The 23,027-nt window shown below is 41.9% G+C and overlaps 2 protein-coding genes across 4 annotated transcripts in view; both read right to left on the bottom strand.

Moving 5' to 3' along the window:
* Positions 1 to 18,676, bottom strand: part of ap1m3 (adaptor related protein complex 1 subunit mu 3) — a 42,497-nt gene extending 23,821 nt beyond the window's left edge. The window contains exons 1-5 of the mRNA XM_080430731.1: positions 18,321 to 18,676; positions 10,281 to 10,437; positions 8,497 to 8,564; positions 7,015 to 7,145; positions 536 to 683 (exon numbers count right to left, since the gene is read on the bottom strand). Coding sequence (XP_080286857.1) covers positions 536 to 683; positions 7,015 to 7,145; positions 8,497 to 8,564; positions 10,281 to 10,437; positions 18,321 to 18,362 — 546 coding nt within the window. The 5' untranslated portion in view covers positions 18,363 to 18,676. The remainder of the gene's footprint in view (positions 1 to 535; positions 684 to 7,014; positions 7,146 to 8,496; positions 8,565 to 10,280; positions 10,438 to 18,320) is intronic.
* An 895-nt stretch (positions 18,677 to 19,571) lies between these two features.
* cUnh1orf210 (chromosome Un C1orf210 homolog) overlaps positions 19,572 to 23,027 on the bottom strand; it is an 8,324-nt gene continuing 4,868 nt past the window's right edge. For all 3 annotated transcript variants that reach the window (XM_080431769.1, XM_080431768.1, XM_080431770.1), the window contains 3 exons: positions 21,896 to 22,487; positions 21,396 to 21,581; positions 19,572 to 20,487 (listed from right to left, as the gene is read on the bottom strand). In XM_080431769.1, the coding sequence (XP_080287895.1) occupies positions 20,273 to 20,487; positions 21,396 to 21,581; positions 21,896 to 21,950 (456 nt within the window). In that variant the 5' untranslated portion in view covers positions 21,951 to 22,487 and the 3' untranslated portion in view covers positions 19,572 to 20,272. The remainder of the gene's footprint in view (positions 20,488 to 21,395; positions 21,582 to 21,895; positions 22,488 to 23,027) is intronic.

Below are 23,027 nucleotides of genomic sequence, written 5' to 3'. Positions count from 1 at the left end.
ATAAAACTACCGGTACTTATCCTTGCCCTCAGACTCATTATAATTTTGTATTTGACCAATATATCGCAATAGCACTTTAATACATTTTTCATGGCATCCTGCAACAAAGGCCGAGTGAAATGATTCAATCCAATAATGTTGTGTAAACACAGTAAATAGCTTAGTAAATAGGATCACAAGTTGATGTAATAGTGTCTCACACACAGACGATGTGTGAGGGAAAGAAGCTGTTTTCTAACATTCAAACGCAAATCAAAGTGGTATATGAGGCAAATTTTGTTCACTACAGGGAACACACATAAAATCGTAATATCCTTGCAGATTCAGATGTTAACGCAAGGTCTGTCCATGAACAGCTCAAAGCCATGACAAGATAACCCCACAACACTGGCAGTCTGGAACATTAAGATTCCAGTGATTCTGGTTTGTTTTTATCTACTGAAATACATTTGATACTTTATATTAAAAGCTGCTTTGGTGACAAACATTTTAAGACGCACAAAGATTTGACAAGTGAAATGAATACAGTCCTCACCAGCAAGTTGACTGACTCAATGACATCCATGAAGACTTCATTCTTTCTGTACTTGATGCCCTCTGACCGCCAGGACACAGCATTAGTGACGGTGGCAGGGGGCCGAGGGGCCCCCACCTCCAATTTGTGGCCCTGCTGGGTAATGTACCTGAGAGAGACACAGAGAGGGAGAATGACAGAAAACCAGAGAAGGAAAATGTATTAAAATAGGTTTTGTTGGTCCCACACGGAGCTAGCTTGTACCCCTGCTGTTTGATAAACATCTGCATAGGTGTCCTCTCATCTAAAGCTTACCAGTGTTTGAAGGACTCTTTCTGTTGCAAAAACAGCAGTATACTGTAAAATTCTCAGTGTTAATTTTACGCTCAGGGTTAACACAAAGAATTTTACTTTCTAATGTGTCCCTAGGTCTTCAGAGCAAATGAAAATATAACTCATTTGCATTTCTTCTCCTAACTACAAGTTAGAGTATTCAATTTTAAAGTAAGGACTGCAGCAGACAGTGTGATATCAACCCTGGACAGATTTAAGATGTCTTATAACACATGACTGACGCTAAAAGGAGCTGCTCTGCCATGAATCAATAAAAAAATGTGTTTTGGAGGTATGAGCAGGTTATTCATGGCTGTAATTAGAACAAGAGGGGGTTACGAACCCAATGTGACTGCCAGAGATTAGAAAGGGAAAAATACCCGTTATCTCAAATAAAAATAGGATGAAAGCGATCACTTAGAATGGATGATTAGCATGAGTGAAGGGTGGATGGGGTCAATGGACCTGAACGATTCCACAAGATGCTGCTTTGTTTCATTCACCTACTCGGGTTTCCGTTATTTGAGTTACTTGTTTATTCCATTTCAAATAATGGGCCCATTTGTTTAATTGAAATACTTCTATCATCTGTGTCAGTATGTCTACCTACTGTACCTATCTGTTCATGCATCACACAGTAGGGTTAGGTTGCCTGTTATTGTGAAAGGTGAGAAGCCAGTTTGCCGTCGTCATCAAACTAGTCCAGGGGGAGAGAAGTGTACCTAGGTAACAACAACATGTGACCCAGTGTGTTTATAGACAAACATCTTCCCGTGCCTCTCACATGGTGTTGTGCACTGGAGCTTCAATAGAAGAACTCAGAATCAGGGCTTCCTCATTATTCATGTTACCATTTCCCCAGAACCACATTAATGAGACATTAAGAATCAGGGCTTTCTTCTGGAAGTAGAGCGGCCGTTGGGGAACCGGAAGGTACCCGGTTCGAGCCCAGGCTCCTCCTTGCTTCATGCGGAAGTGCCCTTGAGCGAGACTGTACCCCTAACTGCTCCCTGTTTGCCACTAGGCGGCAGCCCACTGATCACAATGGTTAGGATGGGTCAGCAAACATATTTCCCCGTGGGAATCAATACAAGTTAGCACAGATAAATGAATAAATACATAAAATGACATTGTCAAGGGAGATGTTTTGTAAATGGACCTAGAGGTACAATTTTTTTTTTTTTAATCTTTGTGATGGGCTATGACTATTTATTATATATAAAAGGAAGTAATACGTAGCACACATGGTTACACTGGTTGGATAGGATACAATGTGGCAACTACTATACGTTTATAAAATAATAATCTTATCTTACACCATCTCAGGCACTGCTCAATCATTAAAAAAACACATGAAGACACTACCACATGCTCATACATGGCGGTATAGTGCTCACACACAGCATTTTTTTTAAACCCCTCTTGACAGATCTCTCCCCCTGAGCTTTCTCAGTAGTTCTAACGCTAACCTCCCCCCTCAAAATCCACTCCTCTCCCAATCTTTCTTCTACAATATTATTCCTGATTTAAACTAGCAGATCTACAAGTCCATAACGCATCGCACCACGACGCATTGTGGGCTCGTAGATCATCTATTTCTGGTGCGCAACACCAGTGCGCAACCAAGTTTAAATCAGGCTTTACCCACCCCTTCACACCTACTGTACCCCCAAGCCACTAATCCGCCCATCCCTCTCCCCAAATCCACTGCTCTCCTTCCCATTGCTCTTCACTAATACTACCCCTCCCCTTCCCTTCCACCTCCTGGCCTTCATTCCACCCATTCCTGCCCCCAATTTCCACTCTTCTCCACTATCCCCTTTTCTCCTCCCCTCATCTTCTCCTCTCTTGCCCAGGCCCGCAGTGTCTCCCCAGAGTGATATGATAGATTGATCTAACTTTCCACACGGATCTGATGCCCCCAGACTCCCCCCTCCCCTCCCCCTCGATTCCTTCATCATCACAGTGAAATGGGTACCCGTGAAGCAGTGTCTTGCGGGATTTAACAGGCTGATTTAATCTTATGCTGTGGCTTTTTTTTTTCTCTTTTCTGAACACCTACTCCTGGTTAAAAATCTATTACATTTATTTCAAATTGTTATCTTTATTAAATCTTGAATAATGATTCCTGTTTTCTCTTCAATAGGATTCCTCTATGGGTTCTCATAGCCGTAACGTTTGCTTTTAAGAGATCACTGTGTGCTTTTATAGATTTTTCAACTCCCAAATCTCCCAGCTGGTGGTAAAATCCCACTCCACTGATGTTGGTAGCACCTGAGCCTACTGTACTGTGCCTTGGCCAGAAAAATCCTCAAACTATAGCCACCTCCGAAAATATGTATTAGGAGTACTTTCAAAAAGGTAAAGTGAAACATTGTCTTGGCTTTCAGACACGGAAGCGATTTTTGCTACGCTCGCCACTTGGTAAAGCACATTGTTTGGAGGGGTAAGGGAGGACAGAGCAAATTAGGACAGGTCAAAGACTTGGCTAAATAAACAATGCATTCACTCACAGTAGTATTAACGCGTATATTAGTGACACGTTATTAATTAATACTGTCCTTTGGGCACCGGCTGGGGGACCACGCAAGTAGGGAACGATGTAAATCGGGAACGATGCAAGTTGGTAAAGGATGCCCAACCCAATGCCCAATTTATGCATTACCAGTTGTACTCGTCACTGTCAAGAGTAGCCGTTGTACCCATTGTCAGAGTACCCAGTGCAGTACCCACTACCATACGACTGATCCGACTAAATATGGAGATACGGGGATCCCATAAGTCATCAAAAACTGCTGACGTTGTATTGATGAGTGACATACATGAGCATCCATCAGCGAATGGAGTTTCACTGTACATTTTACACCATATTGGTGCAGTGGCACAAACGTGACACAAAGCTCTGCCAATCCGTGAAGCTGATGGGTTAGGTTGGCCAATCAGGGAAACTGTTCGTCCCGTTCAGTTTAAGCACGGACCAGAGGCACTTGCAGAAAAAAGCATAGGAAAATGTAGTTGAACCTTTACATTGCACTGAATGTGCCAATACTCAAATAAAAACTTGAAGGGAATGATCAGTAGGCTGCCCCGAAGAGATGACTAACTTTTGGGTCAAAGGTCAATATCACAATCAAGAGTAAAAGGCATATTAGGTAAGATCACCGATCTGTGTGTGTACACATACACACACACTCCTCCCTCCCCTCTCTGACAGGTATCAAAGTGATAGCTGTCTTTGATGCATTCATTGATTAGAGAGAGCACTAACGAGCACCGAACGAGTTTGACACTTCTATGGCCCAATCAATCAACTCGGTGCACAACCCCTTCGAAGTTCAAAGGGATCAATTAAGAGCTCAAGCCGATCTCACCCCGTCATCCTTTGAAAATGAAAATTTAAAACAGCTTTTAAAAATGATTTCATGAGGCAACATTTTTATAAGATTTCATAAGGATTTCATTATATATAGCCTATGTAGGCCCAAGTACAGTATAAACCCATTAAATGTATGCATCTAAATGAGTATATTGATTTCATTTTATTTCCTAGGAGGGCCCATTTATTTATTTGTATTTGAATGTTGCCATTTACTGTACAACTAATCACTAGGATCGCTTAACTGCTTTGCCTGCACAGCTTGTTTGGTGGAGGCGTCAGTCATCCCCAAGTTTCTTTACCCAACAGTTCTGCAGAAGGGCAAGTGGGCGAAATACTTATACAAAATGAAACGGGGCAGAGAGGATTTCCAGGCTGCTCATACATGAACCCCCTCCTGCTCTCTTTATCCTTCCCTTGTGGGTCTTTGTGATTTTTGCCTGTTTTTTTGTATGCTCGATGAACGTCAGGGTTGCATAATTAACACGGTTTTCCTCTGTTTTGGTGGTGAATGAGGTGTGTTAGAGCTGCCGATTGCCCTAATTCCCCCTACGCTCAAAGTGCAGTTGAAAGTCAAACCACACCTTACTCAGAAGGCAGTCCGGAGTGCTGCCATCCAGTGCTTTCTAAAACTTTCATCCTCTGATATGTTGGATTACTGTGTAAAGTCCGTTCTTTGTAAGGGTTTCCACAACACCAAATAGGCTGCATGCAGTAAACCGTCTTTACCAGTACTGACTGAACGGGCCAAACCGGAACAACATTTCATTGCTTGTACTTGTATGAGTGAGTGACAAATAAACCGTCTTGGATCTTGAATCTAGACTGTACATTATTTTACCATTTTCATTCCCAATATATCCCCATCATTATTAATATTTTGACAGTTATCTTTTATTTTGCTACACGTTGTGATCTACACGTAAATCGGTAATTTTCATTGCAAGACACCGGCGCCCGACTAAGTATAAATAAGGCGTCACACTGAGTCTCATGGTGTGCAAAGAAAACCCATTCAAAACACAGCGAGTGAGAGCTTTTAGAAATGCTTGCTGTGTCAAATCAGAAAATAAGGCTGTTTCCTGTTGAGGTGCAATATTTTCCTCCAATGGTAACCAGGCAAAAATGTTCTCCATAAACAAGTTGTTGATGGATTGATTGATTGATTCTTTCTCCCACCTAAAGAGCCCTGAATGCCTGTTGACATGCAGCAGAAGTCAGAGAGATGAAAGACAGCGACTAGTGAGCTGGGGTTGTTTTGTTGTTTGGATTTTTGTTCCGCTTTGCCCCGATTCTCCTCAGAAATGCTAATGAGACGATCCGCAGGGTTGGAAGCAAATTGACAGATTAACATAACAACAGCAATCAAAACAAACGTGCACACACACGTTCACATACACCTGCATTAATGACTACACATACTGTACACACTTGCAAACATTGACACATAACTACATACAGGCGTATCCACTCTCTCTCTCTCATAACACCCCACCACTCCCCACCCCCCCCCCCCCCGACACACACACACACACACACACACACACACACACACAAGAAATGTGATGGAGGCATTACACAGGTAGTTTTTCACACAACGTCAAAAGAACTTCGGAAGATCAAAGAAGCTACAAAATAGATAGTGTCAGTCGTGTGTGTGTGTGTGTGTGTGTGTGTGTGTGTGTGTGTGTGTTTGTATGTTGTGTGTGGGGACTGGAGCGAAAGACGTCTTCTCTGTGTGCATGAGTGTTTCCTTGGCAGTGAAGAGCAGTGCCTTTCTGCGTCAGTGTCTTGACCAGCTGACAAGTGGAATTGTGAGAGTGTCAATAGGAGCCTGGCAATTATCGGCCCTATTCAGACCCCCAGACTATAAACAAAACACACACACAGAAGAGCACAAAGTGCTCATGCATACACACAAAACAAGCACATGCATTCACTCACGCACGCGCAAGCGAACACATACACACACAGCGCACGCAAGCAAGTGAACACACGCGGCGCGTGCAAGCGAGCGAACACACACACACACACACACACACACTCACTCACACACACACCTTGAAGTACAGAGTAGACATATTCAGTTCCAATATTAGTTATGTATCTTAATGATAATGAAAAATGGAAATGAAATCCCATGTAACATGGTATGTGTTTAAAAAGCACAACACACCATGGCGATTAGCCACAAATAAAGCTTGTGTTACCGTAGGAGCTAGAATGACTTCAGTGAATGTTGAACCTTTTCCCAGAACATGCCACGTCTCCCGGGAGCCAAAAGGAAAGTGAAACCACCTCTTGTTAGCTAATGAGCAAAAGCCCACTGTGTACAAAGGTACAATTCATTATTAACTTAAATCAACAGAGCCGGACTGTGTTTGGTGAAAAAAGCAAACATAAAAACCTAGGACAGCAACATGAAAAAGAAATCATGAAGATTTGGCCCATATCATAAGAGACTGTGTTGGAACAGAAGCTGGTTTTCTATGCAAGTGCATTTGTAAGTAAATCCCAAATTTTTCAACCAACCCAAAAACCTGCAAAATACTAGATGGCTTAATACTAGATAATAATAGAAGATTGCATTGGGGGGTGGGTGGGGGTTGTTGGAAGGAGTGGGGAATGAAAAACAAGAACGTAGCAGCTCCTGTAGTGCCTCGGCACAGAAACCAAACACAACAGCTGAATGCCGCGGGCTTCAGTGTAAAAATAAAGACTCAGCTTCATTCATTTCAAAAATTCGGATTTGACCCACAATAGTAATAGAACCAGTGTCAAGTGTTCTTACTCCTGTAGGATCTTGCTGTCGGTGGTCTGAGGGAAACCAAAGTCCATCACCTCATCCATCAGCTCGTACACTGTCACAAAGTTGTCACGGATGCTCTCCTCTTCCAACTCCTTAAAGTATTCTTTAAACACCTACAGGTACACACACACACACACACTAGGAATTTAGCACATTAGGAAATAAGCTGATGCTCTTACCGTTTTTTAAGCAGTTGTAGCAATAGGCTCAAAATCACTAGCATCTAAACATTGTCCTTTAGACAATCTGTAGTGCAGGGCACAAATGCGTTGGGTGTGTCCGGCTTAAATTGTATTCGTTAAACAGCACGTTTTCTGGTTGCAAAGCAAGGTGCACAGCGCAAAAAAGGGGTTACATTTATCCCCTATATATATATATATATATATATATATATATATGTGTGTGTCTCACATTCCCTTTAGAAGCTAGTTGTGTCTGCACCATGGTGCATTGTTATTCAAAGACGGATTCGGCAAATCGTTGGAGATGACCGACTTTCTGCAGAGGAAATGGATCTCGTGCTCGTGCATGAAGTGAAAGCAGCATCTATGAGAAGAACTGCATTAATAATGTGATATAATGATGTCAGGGGACACGGTGGAAAACAGGTTGGACCACTCGCAGTATCCATTCTGCTGGTCAGAATCATGCCTTCCTGCTGTAGCCTAACGTATCCTCCAGCCCCAGAGACATCTGTGATATCACAGTTCAACTTAATAATCACATGCTCATTCTCAGTTCTTTTTTTTTTACCCCTTTTTCTCCCCAATTTAGTCATACCAATTATTTACTCCCCACATTTCTGTGTCGTCACTGCTGTCGTATCCTACTGACTCACCTGCCAGTGAGGAGCCCCCACCGGGAGGATGTAGTGCCTCCGTCCTACTCCTCCCGCACAACAATCCCTGCTGACAGGTGCCGCCCCAGCCCGTACAATTATCACCCTCCCCGGGCAAATTGTGTTTTTTAAAACCACGTGATTCAAATTCAGGTACTTTACCACTGCGCCACCCGAGCGCCCAGTTAGGTTCTTTTTTAACCCATTGAGACCTGAAGCCGATTCTACATGTCTCCTAAATCCCAACAGTTTTCTGAAAAACGTATGTTTCTATATCAGTGGTGCTCAATCTTTTTCATGTCAAGGACCCCCAAAATTATATGTATTTGGCTGCGGACCCCCATCAAAATATTTTGTTCCAGGGACCCCCAGAAGCAAAGATTTGAGTAAAAAATGTTCGCTTTAAAAGTATTTATATTCAAAGATTTGCACACATTTTCACGATTTTTCACCATTAAAGCATGACAGAGATGCAGCACATTCTGTGCGTTGGGAGACCCGAATGGATATTGGCTACGTAGGCGCGCATCTTAATCCGAATCATGTGCGGAAATATATGTGCTCACTGCACTGGATTAAAAGATTCACACTTTGAATTAGGTATCAAATATACATTACGCACTCACCTGAACTATTTTATAGAGAAATGAGTACACCAGTGCAGCATTGGCATTCTTCTTGGTCATCGCTACCACTGCAAAAGGACTGTTAGGAACTACAACTGTAAAGTCTACAAGTGATAAATGTTAACAGTTTCAAAAGCACCCAAAGTGGTCTCTGTATCAGAGACCTAAACACAATGGAGATTAGTGTTGAGTATCCCCTCAAGATATCCCTGCGATTAATTAAAACATTGAAAGTTTCCCAAACACCACATTACGCTTGCATGTAACTGAGAACACAGCTAAGGGAATATAGAGTGGCTTGGAGGTCTAGTAGTACACTGCATGGGGAATACCATTTATTCACCAATGCACTCTTGTGTTGAATTAATAATGTTAAGGAACATCTTTAACTGTCCAACCTCCCTTTGGAGAAAAAAAAAAGAGGACGTACAGTGCATACCACATCATAGTAAATCAGCTGTTAAATATTTCAACTTGATGTGTTGCATGATACACTGGGAAATTAAATTGAGGTTAGCAGCTGTGCAACAGTACATCCCAAGGATAGCACTGAAACTAGACTGAAAACTCAAAGACGGCAAGCAGGACTGCAGGGTCTCTTTCATACTGCACAGAGCCTGTCGAATGCAAAGATGTACTCAGTCACACTCATAACCATCACTAATGCGCACGTCTCAAGTTTTACACAGATTAAGACTAGTAAGCAAATGATTTGGGCTCAAATTTGAATAACCTGTCAAATAAATAGTTTATTCCCACTTGTATCAGCCATTTTCCTTGTCCATTGTCCTTCATCGTCCTGATGCATCCTGTTTATGTTCAACAAGGAAATTATGTGGATCTCAGAACGGCATGGCGCCAATGTGGATATTGGACTTCATGTGACCAGCCTGTGCCATAAGTCATCTACTGTAATGACGTATCTATGACGCACTGTATGACTCCAAAGTTTTGTGCCAATCGTCCAGTGGTTTGCGAGATTACCTCCGGACAGACAGAAAAACAGGTACATACACAGACCTTGAAGAAGGTAGTGCACGCACATCCGTTGGTCCAGGTGTTTAGACAAACAAAGTATAATGAAAAAGAATAAAGTCTGCACACTGGTAGTTGCAAAAAGCTCCAGAATGTATTGTTTGTCAACGTTTCGGCCTGTTCAGGCCGAAACGTTGACGAGCAATACATTCTGGAGCTTTTTGCACATACACAGACCTTATCATAGACTTGCAAAGCCACGCAGTAAAAACAAATGCAGACTAGAAAAATGTGCTCCTCGGAGCACAGGTCTCCGCCAGGGCAGGTAGCTTATTGTGGGCCAGCAATGTTTCATGGCAATCAGACGCTGCGTAAATGATTTGAGGCATTTTGTTCAAAATGGGCTACTCTAGCAAACTTTGGAAGCCAATCCTAGCCAATCAGGATGAAATATGAAAAATTGGACAGATCCGTCTTGATCACTTGACTATAGAGATAATGTGTACTGATTGGCGTGATGTGATGGACAAAATCTGTCCAAGTAATATTTAAAAAATGTTGAAGAATTTGGGGCAGAGGCTTTTACTTGGCCTCCAAGGAGTATCCTTAAATATATATATATATGAATTACTTAAATTGCATATCTATCAAATAGCCTACCCTAGTAGTGGCTAGTAAATCAGCGGGCATCTACAAAGCGAGAGTCTTAATTTAACTCTGACTCTGATCCATTCTTATGTTTTCATAGTTATGTAAATTAACACGCATGATTTTACTTTATACTCAGAAATCAAACGGTGGTAGGATACAGTAGAGGTTACTGTGCTTGATCCACAGGAAGTGGGAGGAGCCATGCGTGACCAGTGGCGACATCTCAGCTTCGTCTTCTCTCTTCATCAGGATGGGCAGGAAGTGGTCAATCTCATTCATGTCCATGTTCCCCATGTAGTTACGGCAAATCAGCACCTGAATGTAGAATGTTGTCATTGTTGTGTACTAGAAACCTTGTATGTCCAAAACCATTCCCTACATGGATGACAGCCTTGTTATTCAGTACCGTTTTCAGGTTTGGCACAACAGAGCCTTTTCACAGCAGCCATTTTGACAGGTAAACAGTAAACACTGGCAGCCAGGTATTATTAATTGAGAGTGTGTTTCATTTGTGTCACTGTGTGCCAGTATGGAAAGCTCCTTTACAATTAACTTTATGCTGGAAAATACAACCCCTAAATAAAAGCTCCATGTTATTAGTTATTTTATATTCTTAAACACTTAAATCTAGTTGGCTGATACAGGTAGTTCTTAAGAGTGATATCAATAACAAAATGGATTAAAGCGGCACAATGTAACTTTTTTTATGAATACAACGTCATTTTGTCCACTCTGTATTCCGGTTCAAATCCAGGGTAGAAGAGGAAAGTTACATATTGCAGCTTTAAACAGTTTACTATACCTTTAAGGCAAAGAGAAAAGGGGAAAACATGATAATACATTCATGTACTGTGTCCCATCTGTGATATTTTGACCAATTGTATTCACATTCACAATCACCCTGCATTCACAAAACCAAACTCTTCAACATTCACCTTTTCATTTTAAAAAGGGCAAGACCACTTTGGTAGAGGTTTGGGTTGTGTAGTTATCTTGGCATGATGTAACTCCAAAAATAATTGCTCCATTGATTAGAAATATAAATATGCTCCTCAATGACTTGTACGGTGAAACAGGTCTCAAAGTCACTCTTTTCACTCGTAAACGAACACAAACAAAGCTGATTCAGACTGGGTTTGGTGATGTTTTATATTGTCTGAATCAGCTTTGTCTGCGTTCGTTTACGCGCGAAATCAGTGACTTTGAGAGCTGCTTCACCATACAATGCATGTCAATGAGGAGCATATTTGGAATTCTCAATTTCTAATCAATGGAGCAATTATTTTTGATTTCTTGTCCACCTTTGGAGTTACATCATGCCAAAGTAACTACACAACCCAAACCTCTACCAAAGTGGTCTTGCTCTTTAACACACACACAAGTGGACAGAGTTCATCTATGAATACAGAAAACAGCGGCTCCTCCAAAATGTGGCAAGAGACGACTTCCATTCATAGCCAGGCATGCAAACAGCCCCAAGGTGAAAAAGGTGACAACATGTTGTTTTCTTTCGGGTCAGGTGTCACACAATTGCCCTTCAAAAAGGTGACCGTAGCTGAAAGGTGACACTTTTGCATGTCTGCATAGCAGATATAGAGCAGAATATTGCCAGTGCAGAGCACTTGGGCATTCCTGCCACCACCTAACCCCTCCAGACCAACCTGTGGACATTACCCAGGCTTCCAAATACAAACCCAAGCCGTAACACTGCATATTTGTGTGGTTGGTACTAGGTACTTTTAAAGCAAGTAATGCTTCTTCTATATTAAGTCAACTACTTCCAAAATGGTGACCTCTCTACTGTCTTCATCAACGACAACCACATCTGGTGTATTGCTAGCGGTTATATTTGTGGAAAAAGAGAGGGAAAAGAAGATTTATTACATAATTTGAAGATGGTAGATGTAACACAGTAGTGTTTGTAGATTTGAACAGAAGATGGAGATAAATGCATTATTGCAGAAACTCTGATCTTCCGAGCGACTTACAAATGCAAGATCACTTAAATAATGAAATCAATAATTCTGTCATGTCTTGCTATGCATATTGCCTTGTACTATACATGCCGCAGCCATTTAGAATATGTGATGGATTCAGTTATGGTGCAGACTGCAGACGAGATGGAGCAAAGCTGTGGGTGGAGAGAAAGACTGAGTCTAGTGGAAAGGTCATGTAGTCTGACTTTAACTGTAAAAATGATTAAAAGTGGACCACAATGGAAACTAGTTTTGGCCTTTTGTGTATAATCCACACTGTCGTTTTTTAAATGGTGACATTGTTGTGATTTTTTTAATTGCCAATAAAAGCATTCTATTCTACTACTGTATGTCCTCATCAAGTTGTTGTCTCTGTCTCTGTTGTTGTAACTATACGAAGTACAGTACCTCCATGCACTGTCTGGTGCTAAAAGATGTTCAGTATCAGGCAGCATCAGGCAGTGTCAGTGACAGTAGCCCTAGTGAGATCAGACAATAAGTTATATCAGTGGTTCTCAAAGTGGGGTCAGGGGACCTCGAGTGGGTTCCAAGGAGTCCCCAGCAAAATTAGTTAATATAGCATCAAAATCAGTTTGACCACTTAAGTTTATCCCCATTTTCTATTTGAAAATAGCCGATCTGCATGCAAGGCAAGCTCACAGACAATCTCACAACGAGCTTGCAGATCGACTATTTACAAAAAAAATCTTTAAAAGATTGTGAATAATTTTGAGCTTACACAAATCCTCTCTTATGGGGGTCCCTAGCACAAAATATTTTCAGGTGGGGGTCCGTGAACAAATACAACTGAATTTGGGGGTCTTAGATATGTAAAAGTTTGAGTTATAACATCCTCAGAAACTGTTACTGTGTCGGAGTCAGACTTCACCCAATCCAGGGATGATATACGTGTAGATGGCATGCAGGTCATTGAGGTCAGGCCAGCCCTGACCAGACCCCGAAAGAGTGTGTGTCCATCTTGCCATTGGGTTTCCTTCTGAAGGTGAGGAAACTCCGGGGAACATAATGGCGTCTCATGTACAGAAACAAAGTTTTAGCAAGCTCCCTGACAGTCCTATAGTCACTATAGTATGCCGCTTTTGGATCTAAAGCTTAATAATACCTTTTGGTGTTGTAAAACCACATTTGGAACACCCAACCCACTTCCCCACCAAACAATCTATTGGTGAAGCACGCACAGTCGCACATACACACACACGCACGCACGCACGCACGCACGCACGCACGCACGCACACACGCACGCACGCACGCACTGAATCATACCGAAACCCTCACACTCAGAGAAGTGAAGAAAGATCAAAGTCTTTATGCTCGAGGGAACACAAACACGCATGCGCAGTTGCGCACAAGCAAACCTTCCAACCTTTCTCATCGAGGAGCTTCGGTTCCACAGGGGTCACACAGGGGCAGAGACAACAAAAGCAGGAGGAAATAAGAAAAAGAAAAAAAGGAAAAAGAAATACCAGGAAAGAAAAGTAATCTGGGGAGAGAAAGGGATATGAACAGACCACTGCTCAGCCGGTGATGGGGGGGGGGGGGGAAGAAAAAAGGAAGGGAAAAAAAAAAAAAGTCACAGCAAGAAAAGATCAAAGGTCATTGGAGAAAGGAAGGTATATGGGAAGCCTTCTATCTAAAAATGTCACACCACTGAGGGGTCTGGAATTATCCTCACACTTCAGCGATTCTGTTATATCTTCCTGGAACTCGATTTTTCTGTCCAACAGCCTAAAACTTTCAACCTTATTGGTTGAAATTTAATTTTCCACCAGGAAGTACTGAAGCTACAGTACCGTCTGGGGCTCTGCTGGTATAATTGGTAAAGGTATCACTGGCTCTCTCGCTCTCTCAAATTAAATAAAAAGGAACACACATTTTCTGCAGAAAATGTAAGGGAGGGGCATGGTATGGCGCCTGTGAGTTTATTCATACACTCAACACTTCATCTGAGTTTGAACACAAAAACAAGCAAATGGGCCTAATTTGAAATTGTTTTGTTTTATATCAATGCAACCACTTATGAGTCTGTTGAAGAACTGCCTCACACTGTAATCTAGTTATCCCTTCTAAAGCCATAATTAAACACATTTATGATGACAGGCAATGATGAGCTCCTCAAGCAAAGTACTCATTAACATTCATCATTTCTTTTGTTGCCGAGACGAATTTCAGCATTAGGTTTTAAAGAGTTCTAGTTCTAGTTTGCAACTAGAGGTCGCAAGGCTATATATATATGTCTCTTCTGAGATATTAAAGATTCAAAACTACAGCTGTTTCAATTGAGTTGTGGAGAAATCTCAAATGAATGAATGAATGAATACAAAAATAAAGACATTCTCTTCACAACACAGATTGCATTTATGACACTTTGCTGTCATTTTAGAAATCCTTGCAATGAAGAGAAAGTTAATTGGACAGAGAGGCGAATCAGGATGTGTTTACAATGATTGAAATCAATACAAAAATCACTAAGTTGACCTCTAAAGGTGAATGGAAAACAGAGGCTGCTCATTTTACAGTAAACATCCACACAGGAAAAAAATACTCTATACAGCCTAGAACTAATATTTACCAAACATCTATAATGTTAAAACGTGTAGTTTTAGTTCCCTTGTCATTAGTGTCATTGTGTAACAAACAATGATTCTAAATGCTATATGTGATGGATCATATACCGGTACAGTAAGTCAGTAAGGCAGTAAAGGCATGTTGAGCAGGCAGCCTCAGCAAATAATAATCCATCTCCTGCACAACTACTAGTGCATCACTAAGCTAGCAAGTCCATTTGAAATTTGGTTCTATCATCTATGCTGATTTGCATTGTTGTGGTTGTGGACATATTTATTTTTTATCTTACGCCCCCCTCAAAGATTTGGGGTTCACCGCCACACAGTAAAATGTTTATACTCGCTCAGAGTTAAATGAACACTGACGTTCTACTGGGCATGACCCAGCATCAACTCTTAAAGGGATAGTTCACCCAATCTATCGTCACCCCATGGAGACTTGAATTCATGGCTATTTTTTTGTTTTTGTCACATTCCTAAGCCAATAACTTGATGAACAGCGGACCGGTAGGCAGCGGTCCCAGTAGGAGACACAAAGGAGACTCTTTGTGTCTCCTACCGGAACCGCTGCCGGTCATCAAATTATTGGCTTAGGAATGCAACAAAAACAAAAAAATATCCATGAATTCAAGTCTCCATGGGGTGACTAATCGATAGAAAAAATGTCCTTTTGGGAGTGAACTATCCCTTTAAGAACCCAGGCATCAACTCCCACGTCATGATGTCTCATTTGTTGATATAACATGATTAGTACTGTAGTGGCATATTGAAAAAGGCATTATTTACTGAGCATCAGGATGTTCATGACTAGCGATTTCATTTGGGTCTGGCACAGCTCCGTTATGAATCCATTTCCTGAAGTCTGGGGTGACCAATCAGGGCCCAGTATTCAAATATGGGAGACTGTAATTGGTAGTTGGTTGTAGGTGTAACCAATTGTGTCCAGAGCCATTGTTTTGATCCCTCCCCCTTGGAAAAAAAAACTTCCTCATAGAAGCACCAGACTCATAGCCTGGTATCCAGCCTGCTTCGCTACGTTCGGCGGACTTTTTTTTCTCTCTTCGCTTCTCAGTCTGGAAAGCCTCCCATTGGGAGGTTTTGCAGAACTACACTGGAACTACATATGTTACGTTGGGCAACGTCGTTGCTGATTGGATGTTGTTCAAACGAATGACGAATCACAACGATCACACTGTTTTTTTGGTCCCGCCCCGCACCACAGACCAATCAGAAGCCCCAGGTTCGATTCGAAGCTTTTGGCATGTCCCGCCTCCCTTGGAGATAGGAGGCTTTCCAGACTGAGAAGCGAAGAGAGAAAATAAAGTCCGCCGAACGTAGCGAAGCAGGCTGGATCCCAGGCTACCAGACTCATATCCACGCAGTGATATAGTCTGGCTACGCGAGGCTAGTTTATGACACCCACTGGCATTACAAATTTAGCCATTTTATCAGATGCTCTTATCCAGAGCAACTTACAAACGGTACACATGGTCAAGTAAAGAGTGCAAAGTAAACAACTAGGGGTGAGGCAGAGTCTGAAGAGGTGAGTTTTCAGACTGTGGCGAAAAATGGGGAAGTGTGCAGTCCTGACTGAGGGAGAGATCAGTCATTCCACATTCATTCCATTTCACTTGAATGTATCCATTCAAAGACCATGATAAAGAGCCAACAAAGAGCTACAGTATAGCCATTTATACAGGCCAAGGCCTTGTATCTAAAATGCAGCACAGAGGTCTCTTCAAGACTCCCAATGATAAAATGTTCAATTCCAGCAAATACATTATGTCGCTATATGACATTGACAAAAACTCTTGCAGAGAAACATCCATTCATTGGACATTATGGAAGCAGCCGCACCACTGGGACCCTTGCAGAAAGTGATGTCATTACTTTTCTCTAGATAAATGAGTCTAATTAGGCTCAGTCAGGCTGCACATGACCAGCCATAGAGCATCTGTAGCCACTGTATGGGGCCCAAGGGCTCTGGTGGGATGAAACGGAGCCATCATGAGGGTTGAGGGAACAGGTCTGATTCTTTCCTACACAGTGTGTGCATGGACATGGAGTGGTTTGTGGGTAGGGTAGTGAGTTGTTCTGTTTGTCTGTATGCATGCGGTGTGTGCATAATGATGCAGACTTATTTAGGGATATTCACCCATAGTTTTTGGAACATTTGTGGGTCGTTTTGCTTTCAAAGTGCAATGGCCAGGGGCAATCAAAAAATAAATCTCTTTTCTACTTCCAGAGAGTGCTGCCACGGTATGCAGGTAAGGTACCTCAGCCTGCTTTGGTCTGAGCACAAAGACAGAGGGCTTAGGTGGATGACTACAGGCTTGCCCCAGGGCAGAGTGGAGGAGAGCTGGGGGGAGAGGGGGGGGGGGCAGAGTGAGTGATGTGTGAATATGTATGTACTGTATGTGAGTGAGTGAGTTGGGGTAGACAACATAAGAAAGTAGTGAACCTTTAATCAGCACAGACAGACATCCAGGCTATGGAGGCTAATCCACCCCCCCAGGCACCATGTTCTCAAACACATGGGTCTTTATTTATTTTTCATTTGTGTTACTTACTCATTCATTCACATTAGAGTGAGTGAGTGAGTGTGTGTGTGTGTGAGTGAGAGAGAGAGAGACAGACAGACAGACAGACAGACAAGCGACAGACAGGGACAGAGAGAGACAGACAGAGACAGAGGAAGAACAAGAGAGAGACAGACATGGAGAGACAGGGAGACAGAGATAGAGATAGACATGGAGACATAGAGACAGAGGGAGAAGGGAGAGAGAGAGAAACCTGGCTATATTATACACAGCACATTAAAGAGCTTGGTTTATAATATGTTAATATAAGGGAGCTGCAACCTTGCCAATACAGTATAACAAGCTTTAAATGAATAGGACACAGCTGTGGTAGAACAACCGCCCAGTTTGTTCAGTCATCATGATATAGCGTACCGGTAGTTTAACGAGTTTGGCAAGTTCTTTTTCCATTCATATTCTTCTTCCTCTTCCATATGGGTTACAGAAATCTCTGACCCGAATTGTACAAGTGCAGTAGTAGGCTATACACGTGCACTGCACACATACGTAGCCTACCATTCATTCATACACAGTGGTGGAAAGTAACTACGTACATTTACTCAAGTAGCTACTGTAGTGCAATTTTGTTTACTTTACTGGAGTATTTCCAATGTTCAGTACTCAGAGGCAAATATTGTACTTCTACTCCACTACAATTATTTGAAAACATTAGTTACTATAGTTACTTTGTAGATTTTGATGATCTGATTTGTAGATTTGATTACAATGCGTCGCGACGCATTGTGAGCTTGTAGATCAGCTATTTTCAAAATATTTTTGGGGGTGAAACTTGAGTACTTTTACTTTTGGTACTTTAAGTGCATTTTGGTGCCAATACTTTTGTACTTTTACTCAAGTATATTTTTGAATTCCGGACTTTTACCTGTAACAGTAGTATCTCTACAGCAGTATTGATACTTTTACTTAAGTAAAACACTCGAGTACTTTTTCCCACCACTGACGATTTGTCATATTTTCTAACGTCTAATACCTGAACGCTTCGCAGCAGGTGCTGTTCCTCCTCATCAGGAAAACTTAAAACTCGCAACAAACTCACCTTTCCTTTGAGGTCCAGGATGAATATGGCAGATGCTGACATCTTGGAGAAGATTATACCGAGTTCAGTGTTAAAAGTGGACGGGTGGATGGTGATCCGTGGGCTTTCTGTAATTCCGTGCGGGTCATTTATTCCTACAAACAATCGGTCCTGTCATCTTCCTCACGCACGCCACACCGTCGCTGTGGTGCGATGTGCTCCTTTTCCGGGTAGTGAAGCCTCTCTGATCAGCCTCAACGTAACACACACCACACACACAAACAAACACACACACACGCGCACACACACAGACCTGAATCAAACCTGTCGGGCAGCTTTCATCACTGGAGCTCAGCTGTGCGGTGCGCCCATGTAGACTTCAGTCGTACGACAGTGAGTGTCGCTTGGCAAAAAGAAACAGATCTTCAACACAAGGGTGTGGATGAATACAAGAACGCTCGCCCCAATACACGCTCGCCCCGGCTCAAATCCGGCTACCTCGGAACGGTCGCCACCAGGTATTTCTAAACGTAACCTCAGTGAAACTAAGCCTAACCTTATATTCCTAAACGTAACCTCAGTAAAACTATGCCCAAATGTTCTAACCTTATTCCTAAACGTAACCTCAGTAAAACTACGCATAAACCTAACCTTAATCTCAGTAAAACAAATACAAGAACACAAGAACCGCAGGGGGGAGAGCGGTTCCGCGAAATAAATAGGGGCGACTGTGTTTTGGGGCGAGACTTCTGTTTACCGACTTGAGTCGTAGGACAACGTGTGTCGCTTGGCAAAAAGGAACAGATCTACAAGGGTGCGGATCAGTGGTAATAAGCGACACACGCCCTCGTGTGATGGATGGAGTGCGTCATCGATACGATACTCTTCGGCTTGTGGTAGTCTATAGTTTAGACATTTGCACCTTCCAGTGAGGCCAAATGATTCGTATTAGAATTATTTGTTGATTATGTCTAAAGTCCAGACTGAATATGCCCCAGGTTTTTATTTTCTTGCTGATATACTCCTGTACTGGTGGTGCCCGCCGAGAAATATTTAGAAGTATTTTTCATCAGGCAACTAGTGTGAAATATTAACCGTCCATGAAGGGAATAGTTGCAGTGCAGTGCACGTGGGCACAATATTGCAAATGGTCCAATCTTCTTTTTTTTAAGGGGGAAAAATCATACTACACGCATAAAGCAACATGTTCTGTGATGGCAAACGTTTGTTCAGAATGAATCATCATTCACAGACTTTTATTATAATTTATTCATCATTTTACAGATTAGAACATTAGCTACACTTTTGATCAAAAATTGCATGGGGGAAAAATATTATATGAAGTGAAATGATGTCTTGATCAATGTGTGATATGAGACCAGGGAGACAAACATTTTTCATGCTGAGCGCACCCAAATAAATAAGTAAATAATGTACATGGGAATGTGGATAAGGACCCCCAGGTACATGTCTGACAATTTATCCCTTAGAAGAGGGGGAATTACAGTACAGTGCCAGAGATCAGTGACATCTTAATTCAATTGCCTGTGCCGATTCTCTTATTATATCCTAACAACAAACAAGCATCAAGGACCTTTAGGGGGCCTTCGAATAACTTTGAGAACCTATGCCATAAGCATAATGGCCTAAATTGCCACCTCGATTCGAACCTGGGCCTCCCACATGGGAAATCAAACATCGAAGGGAACCCAACCGCCCCCCACTGGGAAACCCGGTCCCAGATGAGACGCCGATGCAATCACCTGGATTCTAACCTGGGTCTCCAGCATGGGAAACCAAACATTTACTGCTCATCCAAAACAGTTTTCTTAGATTGATACACAATTGATGCTCCATTTCAGTTTGCAAAGAATTGTCAATTAATGGGAATGAGGAGTGAGTGATTCATAGGGCTCAATCCATGCAAACAAAACAATGCTGATACAGAGCCAAAACTTTACGCAACTCTGCCTCTAAGCGATGGTGAATTCAATTTCATCCATCTCTTCCTCTTCCTCAGCAGCAGTCTCGTCCAGGTGTTCCAATGCCCTCTGTGCCCTCTCCCTCTCGCTGGCCTGAATGTAGTTATCCTCGATGAAGCCATCATCATCTTCTTCCTCGTTCATATGATCGCCAGAGTGGGCGTTCATTCCATGCCCCTCATGCATGGAAAATTCCACCTCCAAGCCTAGAATTAGCAGTAAAAGATTTATTCAACCAGTCCAATGTTCCGCTATTATTCAGAAAAGGGTGAGAGATTTTAGGTGATTTCCATCTCTATTGTTAAATTACCAACAGGATACAGCATGAAGCAGGGACTTTATTTCAGAACTTGTCTAAGAGTAAATTTCACAAGGAACTCCCGTAAATCTTTTACTGTGGCATAGAAGAATCCATTTAGTGTTTATAATCATGCAACTCTCCCAAAGGGAAAGCAGAAAGGCAAGGCTAATGTAATGATATTGATGTACAATGTTGAGCTGCTCCACTGACAGTGAATAATGAACTGGCTTTGTGAAATCACTTGATGTTTGCCTTAAAATTCACAACCAAATTAACTGTTAATTATGGCAGCATTATCAGTCCACAACCAGAAAATCTGCCTCCCAGAAAGCTATCCAGTTTAAAGACACAGTTGCCTTCTCCATCACTCTTGTTGTTTCTGGCAGTGGGAGGCAGTTAAATGTTATATAATATAATGTAATACAGACAGAGCCACCTTCCTTATTAAAGGTGAAATTAAGTGGCACTCCCTTATCTCCCTTTTACCTCTATGTGTTGAATTTTAGTTGGTTTTGTCTTTACCAAGCACATTCCATAATGTGATAATAAGCACTCAATAAATATTTAATATTAAAAAAGAGATGCGTTAAACTGATTGTATGACATTCTGTATAGTAGCGTGTATATCTGTCTGTCTCTTATATGTCATCATGATTTGTGTGCATGGGGATCTCATCTTAAACAAGCTCAGTGCTTAATGAGTCTTCCAGTTTAGTAGACCTTGTATTGTGAATTTGTACTTCCATGTACTGCTATTCTCATGTCTTACTAAATAAAGTACATCAATCAATCAATCAATCAAAAGGGCCAAACCTGAGCGGTCAAACTGGCTAACACTGTCTTCCTCCACCAGCCGGGAGTGTCTGTAGAGCGTTAGGTAGCGCCGCACCACCTGGCATTTAGCCAAGAGTGCGATGAGAATGGAGATGGAGATGGCTGTGGCCAGAACCGCCACCAGGAACTCCCAGTTGTGAGAGATGGGTTTGCCTGCTATAGTGTCTGTATGAGAGGGGGCATGCAGAAAATCACTCTTTTCAATAAACAAGCTGTTCTGAATGACAATGTTTATTAACTTTGTGCCTAATTTATACTTTGTCATGTGACTGTGTTAGCAACATGGTTGTACTTGTACAACATCATATAAATTAGGCTATAAACCCTGTGCTCCTAATATAAAGAAATTCACTATTTTCATCCTTCCTGCAATATATCCATATTTAGACCAAATATTATGCTGCCTCAAACAGGTAGACCTAATAATAGATGTCTGTTTTTATTGTGGATTTCAGCAGCAAAGTATATTTAATTCTTACCATTTTGGGTTGTTCCTGGTATAACTGTTGTAAAATTATTTGATGTTAGAGCCATCTGGATTTGTTCTTGTTTGGAGAGAATTGCCTCTCTTAGACGGTTACTTTTCCTGTGTGGCTTGCTTCTTTATTAAGGAAGTTGTGTCTTTTGCCTGGGGTTACTATTAAGTCCTAGAAAAACTGCATCATGTAAGACACAAAGTCAATACAGGTGTACTCCTGCAGCCTGTTGTACAGATACATGCTCTGACATAAGGTGGTTAATTGCAGTGTCTATTGGAGCCAGGTCTACTAAAGTAACTAAAACAGGATGGAAAAGGACCTTTCCGCTATTCAGTGGTTCAATAATGTTCAAATCAGGTTCCTGTTAAACTGTCCTGACCATGCCAAATGTGGATGGGGTTAAATATAAATGGTGCAGAGCTGTCCTCTCCCCAGGTGGGGGAGGTAGTCGCCTGAGAGATTGATGGTGACTGCACAGGGTCACCAGAACTCCACTAGGTGGCGAGGTTGAGTGATGTCTTCCCAGGCCAGTTCAGTGACAGGTCAAGGGTGGTGGTGGCATTATTGTTGTTTTGAGATCTAAATGGTGCCCCTAGAGAGAGAGAGAGAGAGAGAGAGAGAGAGAGAGAGAGAGAGAGAGAGAGAGAAATAAAGCAGCACTAATTGACATCCTGAAACACAAAGGATTTGACTTGAGTAAAATAAATAAAATGATGTGTAATAAATGTAGTTTACTGTGATTCAACTTTGTCAAACAAAAAGTAAAAATGTGATTTTGACATAAAACCATCCTATTTAAGAATTAAATGCCAGAATTCCAGAGTGTGCCAGTAAATGCATATTTCATAACAGAGAATGGGGATACAAAAAAGACTTGATGCATTATCAAATGTGGAGGCACTGTGGGGACATAACTGTAACAATCTTGATAGACAGTGAAACAGCAGATGCTGTGGAGAAGTACCATCAACAACAGGAAAAGTGTGCCACAAACAGGATATTCCTACAGCGTCTCTCATTGACAATCAACAAAGGCAAAATGGGAGACACTGTGTGTGTGTGTGTGTGTGTGTGTGTGTGTGTGTGTGTGTGTGTGTGTGTGTGTGTGTGTGTGTGTGTGTGTGTGTGTGCG

This window comes from Gymnoscopelus braueri, assembly GCF_963280865.1.
Source record: "Gymnoscopelus braueri genome assembly, chromosome: 6".
NCBI lineage: Eukaryota > Metazoa > Chordata > Actinopteri > Myctophiformes > Myctophidae > Gymnoscopelus > Gymnoscopelus braueri.
This window is presented reverse-complemented; position numbering and strand designations above follow the sequence as displayed.